Raw genomic sequence first — 24,095 nt, 5'->3', positions numbered from 1 at the left:
AAAATTTAACGTCATTGATTTTCGAGGACTAAATATTAGAGATTCATTAAGGAGAACGATGAAAGTGAAGCAATGTTTGGAAGAGAGACTAAACCCAAAAATACTTGATAGTTGGAGAACTAAAAACATATTTAACTCTTTTAAATATTTAAAGGTGTTCGCAGGTATCTACAGGTTTTAAAATGCTCACGTGTATTTTTTGAACATCCACACAAGTAGTAGGTAGATCTTTTATTTTTTTGGGTCAGAAAACATATAGATACTATCTGTATCCGATGAGTCATTTCTATTCCTAACATTACTTGTAAAGGGAAGGTTTAATCATTCAGGAGGTCCTTATTTTCGAGGAGAATCTCAATTTCGTCCTATTCTTTTTCAGTTTCTCAAGTAGGTCCTAATTTTTGTGAAAAATGCAACAATTGGGCCCCTGCCGTTAAATTGGGCCCAACTACATTAGTCTGTGGTTGACGTGGTACGTTGGACTCAATTTTTTAATTGATGTGGCACGCTGGTCTGAGTTTTTTAACTGACGTGGCTGAATGATGCACATTTGGCTAGTTTTAAAATTAAAAACTTGGTAAAATGTAGGAGAAAAGTTGAAGGGAGAGAACTTTGTATAAATCCCTGCTTGAATCCCTAATAAAAGGGTATATTTTCATTCAGCTTGTTGTTCTTTTTCGAAGGTGGATAACTTCGTTGTGCTTGAAGATGGCTCATCCCTGTTCGTCTTCGTCATGCAGTGGGTGGCGGAAGCAAGACGGTCATGTGGTCTGTGGTGATGACCGAGGAGGATCTAGCAGTGGTGGTCCGTTTTGCTATTGTGGGTGAAATGTATTGTCAGAACTTCGAGAACAACTGAGAATAGAGGCAAGCAATTTTGGGGCTGCCCTAAGTTCAAGGTAAGGTTTTTTCGTTGTTGTTTTTTTGAGTTTGAGGCTGCCCTAATTGGTGTTTTCTTCTCATAGAATGGTGGTGAAGATGGTGGTTGCAATTACTTCAGATGGTGTGCTGATGATGGGGTTGTGGAAAGGAAAACGAGTGTAAAGTGTGAAGGCAAGACTGAGTCTTTCTTGAATAGAGAAGCAATGGAAGGTGGATGGAAGATTATAACTGATTTGGACTTGTCAGTGAAGAAATTGGAAAATAGGCTTAACGTGTTCTTAGGGATTGTTTGTGCTCTTTGTCTGGTGAACATTATTGTAGTTACATTAGTGTTCTTTCGTTCATAGGAGTGTTTTCATTGTAATTATGATGGAATGTACTTAGGATGCAATGAACCAAAGTTATTTTGACTTGAAAAGTGTGTATTGTTTGTAACTTTTGGTAAGGAAGTAATTCAAAGTATTGTTTGTAAGTTTTGGCCAAAATACTATTCGTAAAGAACTGTGAACTGATAAGCACAAGCATATGACATCATTTCATAGTGAACTGATAAGCACAAGCATGGTTGGGCAAATATATCATTAAAAGTATATGTACAAATTACATAAACTTGATAAAGCAGTAAATAGTAATGTAAATATCAGCCCTCAAAACACTGGTTGGGCAAATATATCAAACACACCAAAATAACCATTAAACCAGAATTTTCCATGTGTTTTCAAAAGCAAAAGCAGAATAACACTGAAATGACAAAAGCAGAATCTTCCATCTACATAATGTTTTGTAGCCTTAAACTATTACAAAAATGCATTCATATAGTGTACTAGGCTTGAGGTTGAGTCTGATGTGCTATTTCAGATTGTTGAGTGGATGGAGTTTGTTCGTCGCAATGCACAGGTCCTACTTGGGTTATTGATGGGCAACAACTTCTATTATGGCCATGTTCCCTACATATGCCACATCTTTTCCGCAACCCAGATTTGGTCATTCTTGAATCATCCTTCCTCATTTCCCATTGCTCTAGTCTTCGTTTTCTCTTTGGTCTTCCAAGCAATACTCTTTTGTGTGGAGGAGACACATCAGGATATGGAGTAATGTTCCAAATGTTGGCTCCATTTATGGGATATATAATTGATGAATATGTCTCCTCATATCTGGACTTCATGTAGCAAGAGTCAATAAATTGTTCTCCATCAATGTTGAGGAACTTCATTACAGCCAATGAATGACAACAGGGAATTCCAGTGATCATCCAAGTTCTGCATGTGCATGAGGACTCATCTATGTTGACTACGAACTTATCTCCACTGTTAGACATGTGACAAACTTCAAATAGCTTGTTGCCTGACCAACTGTGTAGAAGAAGACAACAATAATTATGAACCACAGTAGTAAATTAACATAACAAACAAGTCATTAATGGAATTTACCTAGGAATCCAATTTTTAGTTAACTGAGTTTCCTTTCTAAATCTGGATTGGATCTTGGGACAAATGGATCTAGTAAATAATTATATGCTTGACCTGTTTTTGGTCCATCTTTGCATGATGTAAAGTCGTATCTCCTTCAACAAGGCAATTATGGGTTTACTCTTGGTAGTTACAAGGACACTGTTGAAGCCCTCACTGATATTGTTAACTAAGGTATCACATTTAGCTCTTGAAGTGAACCTTGATCTTGACCAATACCTACAACAAATAATAAAATAATTATTAACATTATATGAATAACGAATTGTGTTGTAGTTTTGAAGACTAACCTTGGAGGGATGACAATCAAATGCTTACAAGCATCTTCGTTCAATGCTCTTATGTTTCTCATTTCCATCTCCCAGGTTTGTGGGTGTGTGGTTGTAGTTGCCCTCTACATTAAACGCTTGAGGTTTTTGCCAGGGAATTTCTTCCTGAAGTTGGCATACAAAAGCCTCACACAAAACCTTTACTCAACTCCAAAAAGCAATTCCTGTATTGTTGGAAGTAGACCTTGCAATACAAATATACAAGTAATCAATAAAGGCAACCAATACTTGAGGCCCTAAAGTTAAAATGTACAAGTACAAATTAATGATGACTATTACATTTTGCTGGTCTGATATAAAGGTAAATGAAGAACATATTTCAGCCCCTCCAAGGTCATCTACCAATAGTTCCAAGAACCACCTCCACAAATCCTTGTTCTCAACTTCAACAACACAGTACTCAATAGGCAACATCTGCTCATTTCCATCTCGGCCCATAACTATTAACAACTCACCACTGTACTTACTTTTCAAAAATGCTCCATCTAAACCAATAATTGGCCTACATGACAGAAAATTGTCTTTGCAGGCCTTTAGACATACATAAAATCTCTTGAAAAGGACTTCACCCCCCCCAACCTCAACCTTTACTTTCACTATTGAGCCTGGAATTTTGGCCATCAACTCATGAGCATAATCATATAACCTTTTATATTGTTCTTTGAAAGAGGCATCAATATGCTCTATTGCTATGTTTTTAGCCCTATAAGCCATACACCTTGAAATACCAATGTTCCATTTCCTTTGAATTTTTTTCCCTTATATCCACACCCTTAACTGTTGGATTCTCTATAACTGTTTTTTGTAACTTCTTGCTCAACCACTTGGCATCAATTAATTTAAGGTTGAACTCCCTGCTGCAGGTATGGTTGTCCAGCATAGTTCTTAATTGCCATGTTTTGACTGCCTTCATATAACCACAATATAACCTCCATGGGCATTTACCTTTTGCACCCACACACTTAATATTTCTTCCATTATCCAATGCATAACTTTTTATAGCATCCAAAATGTCTTGTTTTTCAGCAAAATATGTCCCAACTTCCCACTTGAAGTCAACCATACTTTTTGGCAAAACAGATGTTGCAAAAGTCCCATAAGCCTCTACATCGGTATCGTCTTCATCACTATCTGCTCCACTAATTAATTGTTAAGATTCCCACTCATCATCTGACAAACCTCTATCATTCTCACCTCTATCATTCTCACCCTCTACATTAACATCAAACATGTTGTCAGAACTCCCACTGGAATATGGTCCACTAAAGTCATTTGACACACTTTGGACTTCCACTTCCACATTTCCCTCCAAATCTGCATATATATCATCAGTTATATCGCAACCAACATTGACATCAACAAGCCCCTCCAACCACTCACTATTTCCATCACCACTACCATTGTCAAAAAAGGAATTCTAACTTCGGATTTCCGCATCTTGTTCAACTTCATTCACTTCTTCACCTTCATCTTCACCATCACCACCAACTTCTTCAACTTCATGCACCTCTTCCTCCATAACAGCCTCAACTTGCACTTCTCCATCAACATCACCCATTTGTTCTAACACACCACCAACTTCTTCAAGTCCATGGACCTCTTCCTCCATAACAGTCTCAACTTCCACTTGTCCATCAACATCACCCATCTCTTCCAGCACACCACCAACTTGTTCAAGTCCATGGACCTTTTCCTCCATAAGAGCCTCAACTTCCACTTGTTGTTCACCTTCTCTTGTTGTTCACCATCAACATCACCCATCTCTTGTTGTTCACCATCAACATCAACCATCTCTTCAACTTGTCCTTCATCATTACCAACATATTCTAGCATATGTATGACTTCGGGTTCAGAAATAGGGTGTATCACAAACACATGCACCTCACCACTCAGCCTAGCTAAATTAACCATATGCATGGCAATAGTGTCATCACACAAAGACTCTAACTTATCATCCAACACTGAAACCCCTCCTATAGAGTACCATAGATCTTTAAACTCATCGTATCCCAAACCTTTCACTACACTAACAACCACGAAATAACTCCAAACATCTGGGTCAAACAAAAACCTAGATGTCTCCCCCCTTCATACTTAAGCTTCCCATCATTAACTAATTTCCCTCCATGGTGAAAGACAACCCTAATATCCTCGTCCATGACGCAAAATCACTATATATATATATATATATATATATATATATATATATATATATATATATATATATATATATATATATATATATGTATATGTATTTATACACCTATAATGCAATCACATGACGACAAAACATGTATTAAAATCATAAACAAAACGCACTCACACATAGAGAAAAACAACTTTAAACATGGGAGGACCACAACATCGCAATCAAAAAAATGGAACACAATACAACGACGGGGACCACCACCCAACATCGCAATAAAAATAACACAACATATGACCCATCTAATCAATAATCAATACAAAACCAAACTTTTACTGACTTGGCCACTCGAGATTCCAACGGAAGAAGGTCCCACAACTCTGACGACGGCGACAACTGCACGCTCTCTGTCAACGTCAGCTTCGATTAAACCCTAAATCCCCAAATTCATACCCTAATTTGTGAAATTGATTGAACTTTGCACGAACCCTACAAGAACCCCACAATGTCATAACAAACTTCTCCCAATCCCAATCTCTAATTCGATAAAATTCAATCTCAATCTCAATCCCAATATTACATTCGTACTTTCCTTTTCTTTGTATCTAAAAAATACAATTATCCACGTCAATTAAGGTGCCCCTACTTCAGTTAGCCACGTCAATTAAGAAACTGAGTCCAACGTGCAACGTCAACTACAAACTAACGTCATTGGACCCAATTTAACGGCAGGAGCCCAATTGTTGCAATTTTCACAAAATTAGGATCCAATTGAGAAACCGAAAAAAAACATGACGAAATTGAGATTCTCCTCGAAAATAGGGACCTCCTAAATGATTAAACCTTAAGAGAATTAAGGTTATGAAAGACATCAAACCATTTTTCTTGACAATTTTGTTAACTTTTCCATTTTATTTAAGTTTTAAATAAATAAATAGAATATTTAATTTAACTTATTTTTAAAATAATAATCACTTAATTTTAGCTTTCATACTCGAACAGTAAGATATTATTGTTTCTATATAAAGTAATCCCAACCAAACACTAACATTAAAGTAATGTGACTCGTTAATGAAAATGCATTTAGTGAAAATAAAGAAGGAACAAAATGAATTAAGTTTCCAACTGACTAGGTCATGTTTTCTAAAAGATTCTTAAGTAGAAAAATATAAGAAAAAATAATTTTTTTATAAACTGAAATAAAATTAGAATTATAAAATTGAAAAAAAAAACTATAACTCTTATATAAAAAATTTATTCATAAATAATTTTGGTAACACAATGTCGAGGAATAAAAAACGCGAAGATGAAAAGATATCTCAACGTTGAACATGCACTGTGTTTGGATCCTAAGACTGCATTAGCTTCTGTTTTTGTATTGTTTTAACGGAGTTCAGATTCTATTACGTTTTATTTTACTTATCTATCCTTAAAATGCAATTATTTTTATATACTTTTTTTAATATATTTAAAAAGTAAAAATTTGTGTTTAATATTAAATATTTATGTCACATTATTTAGATATCAAGGTAAAAAAAATCTTTTTTTTCAAAATTTCCTTTTATCTTTTAAAACTAAAATCGTAATAATGATTTAAATTTTCAAGTAGATAACATATTAAATGTAGTGATTGACTTTAGATATTACGACGAAGTTTAGTATTGACTTTAGATATAACAACGAAGTTTAGTATTGACTTTAGTACATTGTGAGGGAAGCCTTAGCCTCCAAATATTTTTCCACCTATATAAATTAGTGTAACAAAAATTAACGTTTTATAATTTTAATATATTTTATATAATTGATACTTTTAAAATTTTTGTATATTTATTTTGTTATTCTTAAAATATTTTTGGTTTCAACTTGTCCTTATTTTTGTTTTAAAATTTCAATTAAATTTTCATATTTTGATTGGTCTTAATTACATTATTAATTTTTAAGATATGATATAATTTGATTATTTTCATTAGTATTGTATATTTATTTTTATTTTATATTTTTAATTATTATTTCTTTTATTTTTTTTAATTGTTAAGTGTGAAATAAAAACATGATAAATATAGTGTAACATGACAGTAATAATGTCAAAGGTCACTGTTGGACTAAGTGTAATATGGAAAGTCTTAATTTAATCTTTGTGTTTATTATTTTGTCTCAATTTAGTCATTTTTTTTAAAAATATAACAATTTTATTTTTCTCCTTAAAGCCAAATTTAACTTATATAAAATACTATATTAATATTTTTGTTAAAATTAATATTTTTAATAAGATTAATTTTATTTAAATTTATATTTTATATTGAATTTTATTTAAATTTATTTCAAATATTTATATATCAATAATTTCTAAACAAATGTTAGAGTTAGTCTAAAAATATCAATTATATAAATTCAAATGTAAAATTTTAAAACAGTTTATTTAAAATAAATATATTAAATTTTTCAAAAAGATAAAGTTTAATGTAAAATATAAATTTAAATAAAACTACTATGATTTAAAATATTTAATAAAAATATTATTATTAGATTGATATAAAAATTAAATTGAGTTGAATAGAAAGACAATGTGAAATTATTGATATATAAATACTAAAAAAATATTTAAATAAAAGTTATTAAAAAAATAAATTTAAATAAATTAAATATTATTAAAAATATTAAAAAATATCAATTTTAATAAATATGTCATTATAATATTTATATAAAAGTTAAATTTAAAAATAATTTGAAAATAGATAAATGTGTTTTCATTTAGAAAAATAAAAGACAAAAAAAATAAATACATTACTAAATTCAGACTTTTCACATAACACTTGTTATATACGTAACGTTATCATTGTTACACTGCCTTCACCATATGATAGATCTTAATTTGACACGTGAGAAATTAAAAAAAAAAGGTAATATCATATTTTAAAAAGTGAAAACTCAATTGAAATTTAGTCAAAAATATGAGAAATTAATTGATATTTTTAAACAAATACAAAATACTAATTCAAGATTTAAACTAATTTTGTTTTAAAAATCCAGTTCTGCTTAACTATGTTTATCTCAGCATCCCCAAGTTGGTGCAACATGGAACGAAAATTCTTTTTACCATCAATTGGAATTTATTCTCATTAATTGGAATTTATTTTGGTAGACCAAATAATCCCATATCAGTGAGACTAACTATGTTTATTTCAATAAATTTCTTGACGTTCGAAGAATCTAAAATTTGATTGAGAATCCAACTTGTTGATTTCTTTTACGTGAAAATATAACAATATCCAAATTGTTGATTTCTCTTTCATTGGTCTCAATTGGATTATTAGTTCTTAAAATGTGATGTAATTTAGTTATTTTCATTAATATTGTATTAATAATGTTAACTCATGTGTCACGTATTAATTTATTGTTTATTTTTATTTTATACTTTTAATTATTATTTTTCTTTATTTTTTATAAATTGTCAAAGTGTGAAATAAAGGTTTTGCCACATGGTAGATATGTGTGATGTGAGAGTGAAATGCCAAGTGTTAAGCTTGAGACAAGTGTGACGGAAAAGGTCTCAATTTAATATTAATATTTGTTATTTTATCTCAATTTATTCTCAATTTTTTTTAAATATAGTAATTTTATTTCTTTCCAAATTAAAACTAAATTTAATTTATATAAACGCTAAAATAATATTTATATTAAAATTAATATTTTTATTAAATATATTTTAATAAAATTAAATTTATATAAATTTATATTTCACATTGCACTTTATTTAAATTTTTATTTCAAATATTTATATATCAATAATTTCTAAACAAATGTTAGAGTTAGTCTAAAATATCAATTATATTCAATTATAAAATTTAAAACAATTTATTTAAAATAAATATATTTAAATTTTAAAAAAATAAAGTTTAATGTAAAATATAAATTTAAATAAGCCTAATATGATTAAAAATATTTAATAAAAATATTGTTATAAAATTGATATAAAAATTATATAGAGTTGAATAGAAGGTCTCATGCAGATAATGTGAAACTACTGATATATAAATATTAAAAGATATTAAATAAATATTGTTTCGGTAGGGTTGGGACGAGAATGACGCCTGTGTAAAGTTCTTCCGTCGAAGTCTGTTCTGTTCCTTGCTCTGTGTAACCGATCAGTGTAGAGGGATGACCTGCAGAATACATTCTGACACTCGAGTCAGAATCTTTCTCTGTAGGTCTATAATAATTCAATTATATGGAAAAAAGTCAGTTTACCTCGAAATTAATCCTCTAGAGTTTATAAAAATCTCACCAATTAATTTACTTTTTAATGATCATTAATGCAAACCTTAATCACTCATCAATAGCCGCTATAACATTAATTGCGCTTTAACTTCGCCCAACTATTGTCGGGACCGAGAGGCTGTGTGCTTTCTTGCACGTCCGTCTACCACTTTGTCCTTTCATCCAGTTTGTCACCGTATCCGATTAGTCAACCATAAGCCCATGGTAACATAGGCCCCCGAAGCCCTAGCAAGATCTTAGATATTGCATAAGGTTTTTCAAGTCTCACCAATCAGCTTAGGATTCTTTAGCTTCTTAGGTCATGGCAATTCAGCAAACGTCACGTCCCTTCAGGATATGCAAAATGGCGGGAAAAGGTAGAAAACGTAACGTCACGACGTTTCAACCGTCAAAATGACGCTTGTGTAGTTCCTGTCTCCGTCGAACGTCCGCTCTGTTCCTTGTTCTGTGTAACCGATCGGTGTAGGGAGGTGACCTGCAGAATACACCTCGATGCTCAAATCAGAATCTTACTATGTAGGTGTGTAATAATTCAATTATGGAAAAAAATCTTTACCTCGAAATTAATCCTCTATTTATAGAGTTTATAAGAATCTGACCAATTAATTTACTTCTTAATGATCATTAATGCAAACCTTAATCACTCATCAGTAGTCGTTGTAACATTAATTGTCTTTAACTTCGCTCAACTGTTGTCGAAACCGAGCGGCTATGTGCTTTCTTGCACGTTCGTGCTCAGTCCTTTTCATCCACTTTGTCACCATATCCGATCAGTCAGTCATAAGCCATAACAACAAATATTATTAAAAAATAAATTTAAATAAACTTAATATTATTAAAAATATTAATAAAAATATCTATTTTAATAAATATGTCGTTATAACATTTATATAAAAATTAAATTTGATATGAATTTGAAAATAATGAATTTGTTCTTATTTAGAAAAATAAAGGATAAAACAATAAATACATTACTAAATTTAGATTTTTCACGTAACACTTGATATACACATAAATACACGTAACATTGTCATTACCAAATCACACTGCTTTCACCATAGGATTTTAATCTGACATGTGAGAAATTTAAAAAAAAATAATTAATATGATATTTTAAAAAATGAAGACTCGATTGAAATTAGTAAAAAATATGAGAAATTAATTGATATTTTAAAACAAATATAAATACTAATTGAAGATATAATAATCCACTTCTTCTTAACTATGTGTATCTCAGGATCCTCAAGTTGGTGGAACGAAAATTCTTTTTACCATCAATTGGAATTTATTCTTATTAATTGGAATTTATTTTGGTAGACCAAATAATCCCATATCAGTGGGATTAACTATGTTTATTTCAATAAACTTCTTGACGTACTAAGAATCTAAAATTTGATGGAGAATCCAAATGGGTGATTTCTTTAACGTGAAAATATAACAATATCCTCTAACTTCTAGTTACCTTAAGCGAACGAAAAGTTGGTTTTTGATAAGTGAGAAAAACTAGAACATTTGGTGTATTTATGAGTAATTAATTGCGTTTTTATTTGACTGTTTACTTTGAAAAAATATATTGCTGTGCAAAGCGAGAAAAAGTGACCAAGTTCAAGTTTCTCTAATAAATTAACTATCACTGTTCTAGAATTCTGCAAACAAACATGATGCTCAAAAAAACCCTTCACTTCCTATGACTGCGTCAACTACAACAATTTTCTTCCCTCTATACGCTATAAACTATCTAATCAATTCTAGAAAAAGTACCTCAAAACATTTAAGTTACGCGTCACAGTACCTTTTTTTTTTATTTTTTTATTTTACTCCTTTTGCGTGTATAAATATTTCTCAGTGTTACGTCTTCCTTAATTCAACGCTTTCTAGTTCACCTTCCTTTCTTCTTAGAATTGTGATTGTTTAATTCTTGTTTACATTATGCAACGCTCCGAATTTGAATTTCCCGCAACTGATTTTTCCGGTGCCGTCGCCGACGACGTCGTTTTCTGCGGCAAAGTCATAACGCGACGAACCGAACCCAGTCCAGCACCGCAAAGCGAAAGCAAAACCCGGGTTCTGCCGAGGGCCGAGTCCTCCGGTCACACCAGCGGAATCTTGACGTGGCTCCGGTCGCCTTCTGCGAAGGAAAAACGGTGCCGGAGGAATGAGAGCTGCCGGAAGCGCAAAACCGAGATGTTTGGTACGGTACTGAAGTTTCCGCTGCAAATGGAGCTGAGTGACATTAAGATGAGGCAGGATCGGAGAGAATGTCTGCCGCCTCCGCCACTTCCGCCTAGAGTTCCGTCGAAGGACGACGACGACGACGGCGGAGAGAGTTGTTGGGAACTGGTCCGGCCGTTGAGGCCTGGGGGAACGTTTAAGAATCTTTTGTTTCAATGCATTCCCATACTTTAGGATTTTTTTTTCCTTTTTATTTACTAAGTAAGAATATTATATAGAGAACATATTTTTTTATTTTTTATTAACAATTTTTTTTACATTTTTTAAATAATATTACTTATTATGATCTTTGTAATTATTTTCGTTTTATAGTATATAAGCTAATTTTTTTGGATTGTGATTAGCAAGTGTTTACTAATAGTATTATAATTCAGTCTCTCATTTATGTTATGAAAAAGGTTGTAACTAATTTATCTAAATAGTATAATTTTACAGTGAATTTATAAATATAGATAATATTTAAAAAAAATTGCATTTAAATAAGTGGTGTCAAGGTGGTATGAGTATATTATAAACAAGTCATGTGAAAAAAAAAATAGACTTCTGCTAGTAAAATCGTGCCAGTGAATAACGATTTAACCTTTCTTATATGTGTATTATTTGGGAAGAAGAGTGAGGATAGCACGAGAATTCATATTTTCTTCAGAATTCCGATATGTTAATAACCCATTTTTGTTAATTCTTTTATCAACATTTGATTCGCCGTTTGAAAAATAAATATTTTTTTATAAAAGAGGTGACGTGGAAAATGGTTGAGAGTTCAGATTTAAATAATTCCAAAAATACATTTTTCGTACTTCTGTCCATTATCTGATAGTTTCTATTTTTTTTTCTATCTAAATTTTGTCATTCTCCATTTTCGTTAACCATTATCTGTCCTTTGTTTCTTAAACCTTTGCTCAATCTCTTTAGTTTGTCTTTCTTTTGTCTTTGACCAACCAAAATTTGTCTTTTATCTTAAAGTTTTGACCATTTTAGTTGCATTCTGTCGACAATATTGTGCGTAATGGTCTTTAAGTAAACTCCCTCGAACCAAACCACCTACAGGAACTTGTTTTTTCATAGGTTGAATGACCCAACCTCCTACGTAATGCAACAAACAACTTGTAAATGAATTGACTCAAAAATGTAAACTTGATCCAAAACAGACCCAAAACATTGTTGGGCAGTGTTGTTCTCCCAGCTAGGGTGTGCAATTCAACTTGTTGTACAAATTCACATTATCCAACTGGTAATCGATTACGAGCTCACTGTAAACGATTACCAGACCACAGATTGCACATTATGGTCTTCAAATAAACTCCCTCGAACCAAACCACCTACAGGGACTTGTTTTGCCATAGATTGAATGAGCCAACCTCCTACTTAGTGCACGGAACAAACAACTTGTCAATTAACTCACTCAAACATGTCAACAAAGGGAAAACTTGACACAAAACAGACCCAAAACATTGTTTGGGAGTGTTGTTCTCCAAGCTGGGGAATGTTGTTCTCCTAGCTGGGGAGTATAGTTCAACTTTGTGTACAAATTCACATTTTCCTATTAGTAATTGATTACGAGCTCAATGTAAACGATTACCAGACCACACATTATCCATGAAGGTAAGAACAAAACCATTGTCATTGAACTCACTCAACCAAAAGGTAGGAATAGATAATGAACTCACAATTAGGTCAAAACAAAGCCAAAGTAAATGAAATCAATTTGGTCATTACTTATTCATCAAAACTAAAATTGTATTGCTCATGGTATCGTTTAAGCAAGTAAACACTTCTTTTAGTCTTTTAATGTGTTTTTGTCGAAAACATCGTCTTGACATTGTTTTGTTTTCGAGAGCTAAATTGAATATCGTTTGGGTATAATAAGCTTTAAGCCTTTAGCTTTAACTCTCTTAGACGCTTTAGGCATAACAATCGTTTAACATAGTGTTTAGGTGTTTGTGACCTAGATGATTTTTTATTTCCTAAGAACCTAATTGTTTTCCTAAGGTTTTTTATGCTTGAGATTCAGGTTCTAAGTCTTTTAGGTTTTCTATGTTGGGGATTCAGGTTCTAAGTTTTGTGTCGGTTTTCTATGTTGGGGATTCAAGTTCTAAGTCTTGTGTTTTCTACTTATGTTGTTTTCCTATTTTCTAGAGTCTCTAGTTGTCTGTCTTTAGTTAGTGCTTTGAGTTTTTCTTCTTGTCTCGCTTTTCTCCTAAGTTCCTTAGCCTAGTTTTTCTATCTTAACCTAGGGTTTTTCTAACTTGGCATTCTTCTTTAGTGTTTTTCTAGTTTAAGGTTGGTTTTCTAATTTAGGATATTCTACCCTAGTGTTTGATGTCTGTCTTCTATCTTAGAGTTTTCTATCCTAGTGTTTGTTTTCTTATTTTTCTTCCTAGGGTTTTGGTGTCCTATAATAATTTTTCTAGCTTAGGTCAATTCTCTATATAGAGATTTCTGCGTTTCATGTTATTTAGTTAAACTTCAAAACCAAAATACTAGACGAGTTTGTCTTGTAATTTTTAGACGAGTTTGTCTTGTAACGAGCTTGTTATATCCTGACAATGTAATCAAAGTAATTATTTTTTTCTGAGAGGATATTTATGATAGTTTATTTATGTTGTTTGTTACCGTCATTTCAGGGTTCTATGAGGTGTGTTGTCAAGATCATGTAGACCATGATATCGTGTCATGATGCCATCGAGGGTATAGTAGCGTGAAATCGTACTAGCGAGGCCTTACAAATAGCTCACACATTGGTTGACGAGCATGCATCCAATTGTAGAGGTGGTCGCAATGTACGTGGGAGACAACAATCTTCATCTAGATAACATTTTATTGTAATGTAGATTTTGTATTTTGAACTTTAATCTATGTTAGATGGTGATAAACAACATTAATGACAATGACATTAAATTATTATATTATAGTAAATAAAATGTATTTATACAATTGCGATACTAAAATTACACTCATAATAATAAGTTAAAAAAAATAATTATTTAAAACATAATCAAAACCGGATTAAACATATTAAAATTAAACAACAAGTAAAAATATTAAAAAAATATATAAATTATCAAATATGTCATAAACAACTTAATATTTCATTTAACGAAATCACATAAAAAAAAGTGTATAATTAAGGACATGATAAGATTAAAAGTAACTTAAAAATTTAATATTTTTTTCCAGATATTAAATTAGTTGAACAGTTGAGAGATAAAGAAAATTATTTTAAAAGAGTCAAAAGTTCTTCAAATAAAACAAAAATTAATAACCAAAAGATAATAAAGTAGATAAGTTTTTCTATGTCACGAAACACTTGAAATTAAGAGTCAAATATTTGGATGTAAAAAAAAAGTAAACATTATGAAAAAAAGGAGTAAAAATATTGAAATGAGAGAAATAAAAAAATATTTGATTCACATTGATAATATAACATTTGAGCGTAATTACACCGAGATTATGACAAGAAAAAAAATAAAAATATTATATATATATATATATATATATATATATATATATTATATTATATATTATATGTTACATAATAAATTAATAATTTAAATTAAACTAGATGAATATTAAAATGAGTATGAAAACGAGAATGAGACATGTATGAACAGATTTATATTTCCTTAATTGAAAATTTTAAATATTATCTATTCTAGTATCTATACCTAAATACAAGGATTTCTTATTAAAATGGAAGAAACAATATTATTTGTCATATCTAATTACAATTAGAAGCAAACACTAAACTTATAAAACCATAAATGAAAACTAAAGCTTTGGAAATGAGATATCTAATAAAAGTAGAATGATAACTAAATATTATATTCATAAAAACAATTATGGCCAAAATAATAAATAAAATCATATTAACTAAAAATACAGAATCAGAAACATTTATACAGTAGTTTTGTTTTTATAAATTTTAGTATCATGTTTATAAATTATAATAATGGATATTTAAATAATTTAGGGACATAAGATGCGTTCAATCTCGTATTTGAAAAATTGACCTTCAACTTTGAAGGTGAATTCCAACGTTATTAGAATGTATATAGAATTTATAAAAATAGCAAACCTAGTGAAATTGAAGTGAACCTTCCCTTCTAGAGAGACTATTAGAGAGTCCTTTGCTCTTGATGCTTTAAAAACTATTAAAAATATAAATGTGTTTTAAGTTTCTTTATCTAGAATGAGGCTGACGTGGAGAAGGAAAGATCCAAGATACAAAAACTATCACTTCAACAGACCGCGTCAATGTCCATTTCTCTATCTATATCTCTATGCATTCTAGAAAGTGTGTCTTTTTTCCCTTTCCGTTCAACTCTCTATATATGTATCTCTCAGTGTTTCACTTCCGTTATTCTCAATCTCAACTCTTCTAAACACTTTTTTTTCGCTTCTGATTATTTAATTGTTGTTTCCGTTATGCAACGTTCTGAATTTGAATTTCCCGCAACTGATTATTCCGGTTGCGTCGCCGACGACGTCGTTTTCTGCGGCAAAGTCATAACGCGCCGAACCGAACCCGGTCCAGCACCGCAAAACGAAAGCAAAGCGTGGGTTCTGCCGAGGTCCGAGTCCTCGGGTCGGACCAACGGGATTGTGACGTGGCTCCGGTCGCCTTCCTGGAAGGAAAAACGGTGGCGAAGGAGTGAGAGTTGCCGGAAGCGAAAAAGCGAGATGTTCGGAACGGTGCTGAAGTTTCCGCTGCAAATGGAACTGAGCGACATCAAGATGAGGCAGGATCGGAGAGAATGTCCGCCACCGCCGCTTCCGCCTAGGGTTCCGGCGAAGGACGACGACGACGAGGGCGGAGAGAGTTGCTGGGAACTGGTCCGGCCACTTAGGCGTGGGGGAACGTTTAAGAATCTTTTGTTTCGATGCATTCCCATTCTTTAGGATTTTTTTTCCTTTTTATTTAAGAGTAAAATTTATAAAATGTATAAAATAGTTTTTTCAGTATTAAATTCTATTTTCTGCTACTTTCTATTCTACCTTATAGATTCCTTTTTTATTCATTCACGCTCGTGTTCTAAAATGAATTTGTTATTTTAGAGCTTTTTAAATTTATATTATTGCGCAAATTATTTTTATAATAATATTTTATATAGATTATAATTAAGAGTCTATATATAGGTTAAAATTAGAATTATATAAAACACTTTCTATATATAGGTTAGAATAAAGTGTAATATTAGAAAAGATTTTTATATTGATTAGTTATTATAATTCATATAAAATGTTTAATTTTCTTTTTCTCAACTTTCGTGCTTTACTTCATTTCCTTTTTTAGTCACTTTGTACTTTCTATTTCTATTCTTTTATTTGGTGACTCTGCATTTTCATAACATTATTTGAGTTTATGTTTGCATTCTTCAGTGACTTGTCTTGATTATTTATCTTTTGTGTTTGTTCTCCTCCATTTCTATTAAATATAGGAGTTTTTGTCATCGTGAAAACACTCTTTTGTATTTTCTTTTGTATTTTTCTTTCTTTCTTTCTCATCATAAATATGAGAATCTTAAAGATCATAAGATTCTATGGAGTTAAGCCATTTTGACCCATTTATTTTTCATTGGCTATGGCCCCAAATGCCATGCTCCGTTAATCAAGCTCAAAATCCCTCCAATTGAATCCTTCTACCCAATTTTGAGCAAATTAAGGAGCTCAAGTAAGTTTAGAGGAATCATCATTTCATTTTAAACTAATTTATGATTTTCCAAAATCTTTTGATTAATTCAGTGAGGGTTTAGTGCGTGAGAGTAAGGTTAGAGTTTGCAATGGCACCAGATGATTTGAAAGGCGATTGGGGATGGTGAAGAACCAAACCAACATAAGGATTATGAAAGTCATCGATAACTTAGCGTCGAAGATGGAGATCATGATTGTTAAGTTCACCAACCACGACGAAGATCTCACCAAACTACGTCAATGACATCTTAAATCTCATGTCACACTCATGCGGCTATTTCCACGCTTGCATCTTGGTCATGTCCAAGTGTTTGGGGAAGACACAATTTGGGGTGTTACACTCCTCCTTAACCTAAAAGGGGTAAAATCACCACTGATGAAGATTAAAGAACATAGAGGAGAATGGAGAGCTTCTTAACACCCTAAATAGCCTCTAAGGGTATCTCCCAATCGCTCTAGGTGAAGAATGAAATGTGGGAGGAGAAAATGTCTCCAAGCCTCGCAAGAAACATGTTTAAATACCCAATTTCGATGTGTCAACAATGTCATCGTTCAACATCATCTTAGACCGAACACTCTCAATTAAAATGTAAAAAGGATTGTTTGTCAAACCACCATTAAACGCTATTTTACACTGCTCAACGCCACTTTTTCATTGCTCAACACTACCTGTGCAGGGGCTTATGGTGCTCAGTCCTACAAATATGGCACTCAACCCCAAGTAGTTTGACAACACTCTGTAATTGAAGCACTAAGTGTGATGCCAATGGTGCCCAATGTGGGTATTTAATTCAAATTGATATTTTCTTGTCCAAAACATTCTTCCTTGAGTTTTTTCTTGTTTTGTTCCACTAAAATTGCTCCCTATTCGTTTATTTCACATATTCAAACAAAGAGACTAAAGATAAAAACCACATTAAAAAACTAAATACAAAATAATAAAAAACATACTAAACTTGAGGATAAAATAAGATTGAAGTTAGGAAAAAGTTGATTTATTCATGACAATAAACAAACAAAAATAAGTAAAAGTGGATATTATCAAGCGTCTTGGGTGAAGTTAACATTGGGAGAAAAAACTATTTGAGAATGGGCTTAAGTGAGATTAAGAGAAATATTGTCACTATCATGCCAAAATTTGGCAATTCGAGCTTCTAGAGTAATAAGCAAAGATTCAACTTCATCTAGAGATAATAAATCGGGTTTACAATTGATGAGAGAAATGAATGACTCATATTTAATTGTAAGTCTTTCAAGAATAATATCAAGTTGTTCATGGTAAGAAATATATCTCCAATTGAATGAAGAGAATACATTAATGCTTTAATGGATAAAAGAAACTCATTGATTATCTGATCACCTTTTTTCATGGTACAAAGTTTGGTTTGGAGGTAATGAGTCCTAACTTTGGTTTGAGAGGTGAAATGAGCATTAATCTTCTCCCAAACTTGAAATGAGTGTTTACAACCAATGATATGGCTAAGAAGGAGGTCGACAAGGAGAACTGAAGCTATGAAAAAAGAAACTGATCATGGATTTCCCATATGGTATATTCAGGATTCTCAATCCCTAAATCACGGTTTGGAAAGGACAAAAATTGGAATGGAATATGAAAGTTAACTCGACAATATTAAAGCCTATCAACTTTGATCACCGATTCAAATTGTTGCTAGAAAAAGAAATTAATATCAATAATTTTTTTTAAAACAAAATAAAAGAAAAGAACATATCTAGAGTTGTCATTAAAGCAATACCGATAAAGATAAAAGATAAAGAGGATAATTCACGCTTTTAATACCATGTTACAAAACTTATACTATCGAGAAAGTGTTATAGAGATTCAGTAAATAAAAATCTATTTTCTCATTAATTAAATATGATACTCAATACATAGCCTAATATAACAACAAAAATGTAATACACTAAAAACAAAATAAAAAATAGAATGCTACTAACAAACAAACCTACAACATATCGAAACAGAAAAGATAATACAGAGAAAAAAATCTAACATAAACGATGTATGAGCTTGAAAATTGAGATTTAAAACAAAAACACTAATCTTAGAATTTACTTCATTTAGTACATGCAGGTTGTTTTAATTAAAGATGACTTTTTGAAAATTATGTGAGTAAAAGATAATAAAAGCAGGACTAAAATTCAAAATTTGTCCAATGCATACTATTGTATGTCCAAGTAGTTCAATTTAAATTTTAAACTAAATGCAATGAACTAACAAGATAGATGTTTTTTTTCCTGGAAAATGATACTTGAACAACCATTTTTGACAACATTTAGACACGCGCACACGTGTCTAAATTTGAGTGGTCCATTTTCATTTAATTTTTCCAACTGGACCACTCAAATTTAGACACGTGTGCGCGTGTCTAAATGTTGTCAAAAATGGTTGTTCAAGTGTTATTTTCCTTTTTTTCCTCTTCTAAATTATTCGATAGACTTCGTGATATCTACAGGAGATTTATAGCAAAACAATATCCAAATTTATAATATATTTCATAAAAATAACTAGTTCTAGAAAATTTAAGCTGATTTTAAATATAAAAAAAAAACTTATTTACGATCTCACACATTCGCAAAAAACACATATTCAATTTTTTTAATTAAAGTTTGTTATACTTTAAGAAATTATATAAATAACAAATCCTATATATATATATATATATATATATATTAGAATATATTTCATAAAAATAATTAACTCTAAAATTTTCAACTGGTTTTAAAAAACTATTTATAATTTCACACGTACGCAACACACTTATATATATATATATATATATATATATATATATATATATACACTATTAGAATATATTTCGTAAAAATAATTAATTTTAAAAATTTTCAGCTGGTTTTAAATATATATATACGAAAAATTAGTTATTAAAATAATTTAATTCTGTTGTAAAAATTTACTTTTCATAACTATTCAAATCTGACTCTACAACTTTTTTTATCCTCTGTAAGAAATTTATTCAAAAAAGTAATATATAGCAAAAGTAAAATAAACTTACCAGAATTAAAAATACTCTGAGCAAAAGTCACAACAATAATCAGCTGAATGAAAAAGGGAATAGGGCTCAACCTGGAAAATTATAACCAAAACACCATCACTGCTTCTTCGGTTGTCTCGGTGACAGATCTCTCTCACTGCGCAAACTCCTTTCGTTTCCATGGCTTCAGCGCTGCAGAAACTGCTTCGAAAACCACCATTACTACCCTTTAAATTTATTTCTGCCGTTAACCCTTCTTCTCACCTCCAAAACCCTACTCTCACTGTTCCCTCACAGTGTCACCCTCAACCCTCTCCCACAAGCCCGAATACGCAGCAATTCGATGCCCCCACCGTGATCTTTCCCAGTTTTCCTTTTGGGTTTTTCCCAAAACCTGATTTTGAAAGTGGGTTTCGTACCCTGGATGATGGGGTGGAAGAAGATTCCGGAACCATGTGGGCGGACAGCGTGAAGAAGAAGCGGAAGCGGAAGATGAACAAGCACAAGTACCAGAAGCTGAGGAAACGCTTGAGGAAACAGAGTTAGAAGGTGAGGGTTCAATGGTTTTGATGCCCAACAGGAAAAAAAGAAAAACTTTGGACTTTATCAATTCATTTTCTTTATTTTATTTTAGTGAAAGAGTGAGGGTGTCTTTCTTTCAATTAGTTTGTAGTGAGAGGAGAGTTGAAGGGGAAGAAGAGGTGTTTAAAGTTCTATGACAATTAGTTGGAGTCCAATTGTTTTGGATTTCTCTTTTATGATTTTTGGTTAGTTTAAATGTTGCTATTGCACTTTATTTGATGCATCCCTAGGTTATGATAAATAATGCATGCGATGACACTCTAAGAACAAATCGGTTTTTATGATAAGTTTGTTGATTTTTATAATAGTTCCTCCTTGATTTAGTGCTATTGTTTTTGGATTGATGATGATTACTCCTTTATTTCTGTTTTGTCTCTGCAAAGACATGGATGTTGGTTTCCTTACCATGATCACTTCTAAAAATAAGACAAAAAAATGAAATATTTCACAAGCTAAAGTTAGCTTATACATAATTGGTGTTTAGAAACTTTCTCATGTTATCTTCTCTTAAAGTTGGTTTCTAACTTGTTAGTCATGCATAAGCTGAATTCAGTTTATAGAAAAACTTGTTTCATTTTCTTTTTCTCAAAGAATAATTTGTAGAATGTATTTCTAAACAAGTCTTGCGCATATGGGTAACAACTTTTGACTTGTATGTTCTGCTAACACATTACAGGAACCTATTGTTTGTGCTTTATGATAACATTTGAAGTCTCAATTTTCATTTGTGACAAGGCAGTTGAGAAACTTGGATCAATGAGAATTTTTCTTTCTTTTCTTTTTGTTCTATCGGTTTAGATAAGTGCCACTTTGCGTAGGAAAACAGTAGGACTTATTGCTAGATTTGTGCTATCTTATGACACCAAAGAGTTGTAAAAGGAAGATGGGTATCTGGTTCATGGAATGACGCCTCCTATGTAGATATTGTAGGAAGCACAAGCACCTGGGTTGGATGGGGAAAAGACGTTCTGGTAGAGGATTGAATCTCTGACATCAGCTTTGGGTAAGATCATGAAGATTGGGTTGGTGCTAATTGAGATGGAAGCATGTTGGTCTTTTAAGTTATATTAAGTTTGTCTTCTATTTTAGAGTTCTGTACTTAACTTTCAGCCAAGGGTAGTTCTCAAGCTTAGCAAGTATGGAAAATAATGTGTTAATTCTTTCTTCTATTTTTAGAGTGTTGGATTTTTAAGTTAAGTCTGTCTTCTATTTTTGAGTTCTCTAGTTAACTTTCAGCCACAGGAAGTTCTCAAGTTAACAAGTACGGAAAATAATGTGTTAATTCTTTCTTTGTTTTCACCTTTGGTTTGAGTTTGCGTCTAGATGTTTCCATAACATATAATCTTGTATAGTTTTCTACTTTTTTAAAAATTTTAAATACAAAATCCAAGCTGATGGAGAATTTAGAAGCTCTCTTTGTGTATCAAGTAACAGTTTTAGTAGTTGAGTCTTAGAAACCTGTATTATTTAAATGTATTACATACTTTATCTACTAGGTACCCAAGAGTCATTGTTGTATTTGATAAATGATAATTCTGCAAAAATCAATCTCATTATTAGCCGTCTATGTAATGAAAAATAGTTCTGATGTCAAGAATTATGTTATGTAAGAGTCTAGTCAGCTCTACAATATTATATTGGAAATTGTGATTCTCAATGAAATTTCTACACATTGAGAATTTGGTGAACTATATTCAGTGACTTGGGATAGAATGTTGATCATATTGGATTTCTTTCGTCTTAAGCAAACCCTTTATTTACCCTATAGAGGTAGCTATCCTATCTCATAATTTCCATTTGCTTTAAACCCTAATCTTAAACTAACTGCTGACCTGCATGAAGATTAAAACTTAACCACGATGACACTAATGTGATGTTCTGAAACAGTAGCTTTCCTTTCTTATCTTTATAATTTTGTTGTTTTTGATGCTTATAGTTTTACTTCACTCTTGTTTCATTTTTGCACTACTCTAGCAAAAGTTATGTAGACTTATTTGAAATTGGAAACAACAGAGGAAAATCTCTCTGATGAAAATTATAAATCTGCTTGTGCATGAATAATTTCCCTCACGAACCTGTTTTCCCTTTTTTTTTTCTTCAAATTTTAGTACAATTCTCTGTGGGTTTATTGAATGTTTATGTTTTGAAACATCATAAAACTGAGAATGTAGATCCGTTAAGGATGATTTTTTTTATATGTTTTGAATAGTACTTGTGAAATCTGATACATGTGTTTGGCTTGTTTTACCAAAATTCAAGCAAAACAAGTCAGTCATAAAATTGCAATAACGATCTTATTTAAACTCGGAAAAATCGAAGGAACTAAAGCAAATTATAATGACAGGTTACTTTACATTGCTCTAGTGAGTCATTTTTACCTAATTTTACTCAGAAAAGACAGTCAAAATTCTTAAGGATCTAACTGATAGATGTGATATGACAAAATAAGATACTATGATAATATAATAAGATCATTACTAGAAATTTTACATTAATTGGGAATATAATGAAATTATAGGATATAAGTGGATTATAATTTTTTCTCACTAGAATAGGCTAAAACCAAAATCCTTTTTTTAAATTTAATTAACTTTTTAATTTAAATAAAAAGTTTAGTTTTACCTTTTAATGCATCTGGGCCATCTCTCACTTCTTTTCGAAGTCATCGCAGTAAGACTCATTATGCAGTAGAATTAAGGCTTAATTACCTACTTAGTCTCCATGTTAGGAGGTAATTTTCTGTTTAGTACCCGGTTTTAAAAATGTAGGCATTTGGTACCTATGTTTTGAAATTTGTATCAATTCAATCCTATTCCGTTAACGGCGTTATAATTGATGCGAGAAATTAAGGACGTTAATGAAGATGCATTCAAACATTTGATAGCTATTCCACTCAGGCTATCATTAACGTCCTTAATTTCTCGCATCAATTATAACGCCATTAACTGGATAGGATTGAATTGATACAAATTTCAAAACATAGGAACCAAATGCCTACATTTTTAAAACTGTGTACTAAACAGAAAATTACCTCCTAACATGGGGACTAAGTAGGTAATTAAGCCTAGAATTAATGTTAATCCTACCAAATTTTATCAAGTTTCAATTTTGAACAAGATTTTATGCTGTGATGAAACTATAAATGTCACTGTTAATAAGGCAAAATGGGTCCATGTTTTTGTCAGAAAAAGAAAAAGGGAGAAAATAAGCAGTAGAAACAGAAACATAGAACCAGATCTAACACTGAAGCTCTAGGCATTAAATGGGTTTAAAAACCTTTTCTTTTTTTAATTTGTGATATGTGAAACCATGGAATCCTATGTCAAGTTTTCTACTTCTCTTTATTGGTTATTTCTCCTTGCACTTCCACAATTTTAACCTATACTTTTATAAAGTTTTATATTTTAGAATGTACACTTTATAATACCATTTTTTTTATATTTTGGATTATATATTTTGAAATATAAAATAA

General features: G+C 31.3%; 3 protein-coding genes across 7 annotated transcripts; all 3 read left to right on the top strand.

Annotated features, from left to right (window-relative positions):
- Nucleotides 1-10,939: 10,939 nt before the first annotated feature.
- LOC148200350 (uncharacterized) lies at nt 10,940-11,679 on the top strand. The gene has a single exon (XM_088111271.1). The coding sequence runs from the start codon at nt 11,034-11,036 to the stop codon at nt 11,508-11,510; it is 477 nt and encodes a 158-aa protein (XP_087967397.1). The 5' UTR covers nt 10,940-11,033; the 3' UTR covers nt 11,511-11,679.
- A 3,962-nt stretch (nt 11,680-15,641) lies between these two features.
- On the top strand, nt 15,642-16,354 carry LOC148200349 (uncharacterized). The gene has a single exon (XM_088111322.1). It carries the CDS (start codon nt 15,762-15,764, stop codon nt 16,233-16,235), a length of 474 nt encoding a protein of 157 aa, XP_087967448.1. The 5' UTR covers nt 15,642-15,761; the 3' UTR covers nt 16,236-16,354.
- Nucleotides 16,355-20,096: 3,742 nt separating this feature from the next.
- LOC124820876 (uncharacterized) lies at nt 20,097-21,922 on the top strand. 5 transcript variants are annotated; one of them, XM_088112031.1, is made up of 2 exons: nt 20,097-20,590; nt 21,554-21,922. In XM_088112031.1, exon 1 carries the CDS (start codon nt 20,222-20,224, stop codon nt 20,585-20,587), a length of 366 nt encoding a protein of 121 aa, XP_087968157.1. In that variant the 5' UTR covers nt 20,097-20,221; the 3' UTR covers nt 20,588-20,590; nt 21,554-21,922. The 5 variants fall into 5 exon arrangements, with proteins under 5 accessions (XP_087968157.1, XP_047148613.1, XP_087968155.1 ...); XM_047292657.2 differs by having other exon boundaries at nt 21,545-21,922; XM_088112029.1 differs by having other exon boundaries at nt 21,442-21,922.
- Nucleotides 21,923-24,095: the final 2,173 nt, after the last annotated feature.

This window comes from Vigna umbellata, chromosome 4 (assembly GCF_029865625.1).
Source record: "Vigna umbellata cultivar VRB3 chromosome 4, Vumbellata_1.0, whole genome shotgun sequence".
NCBI lineage: Eukaryota > Viridiplantae > Streptophyta > Magnoliopsida > Fabales > Fabaceae > Vigna > Vigna umbellata.
Note: the sequence above shows the minus strand (reverse complement) of the source record. Positions and strands in the feature narration are given on the sequence as shown.

What these genes read in the sequence shown, in the direction of transcription:
- LOC148200350 (XM_088111271.1), top strand. Translation starts at nt 11,034, where the DNA reads ATGCAACGCTCCGAATTTGAATTTCCCGCAACTGATTTTTCCGGTGCC.
- LOC124820876 (XM_088112031.1), top strand. Translation starts at nt 20,222, where the DNA reads ATGGCTTCAGCGCTGCAGAAACTGCTTCGAAAACCACCATTACTACCC.
- LOC148200349 (XM_088111322.1), top strand. Translation starts at nt 15,762, where the DNA reads ATGCAACGTTCTGAATTTGAATTTCCCGCAACTGATTATTCCGGTTGC.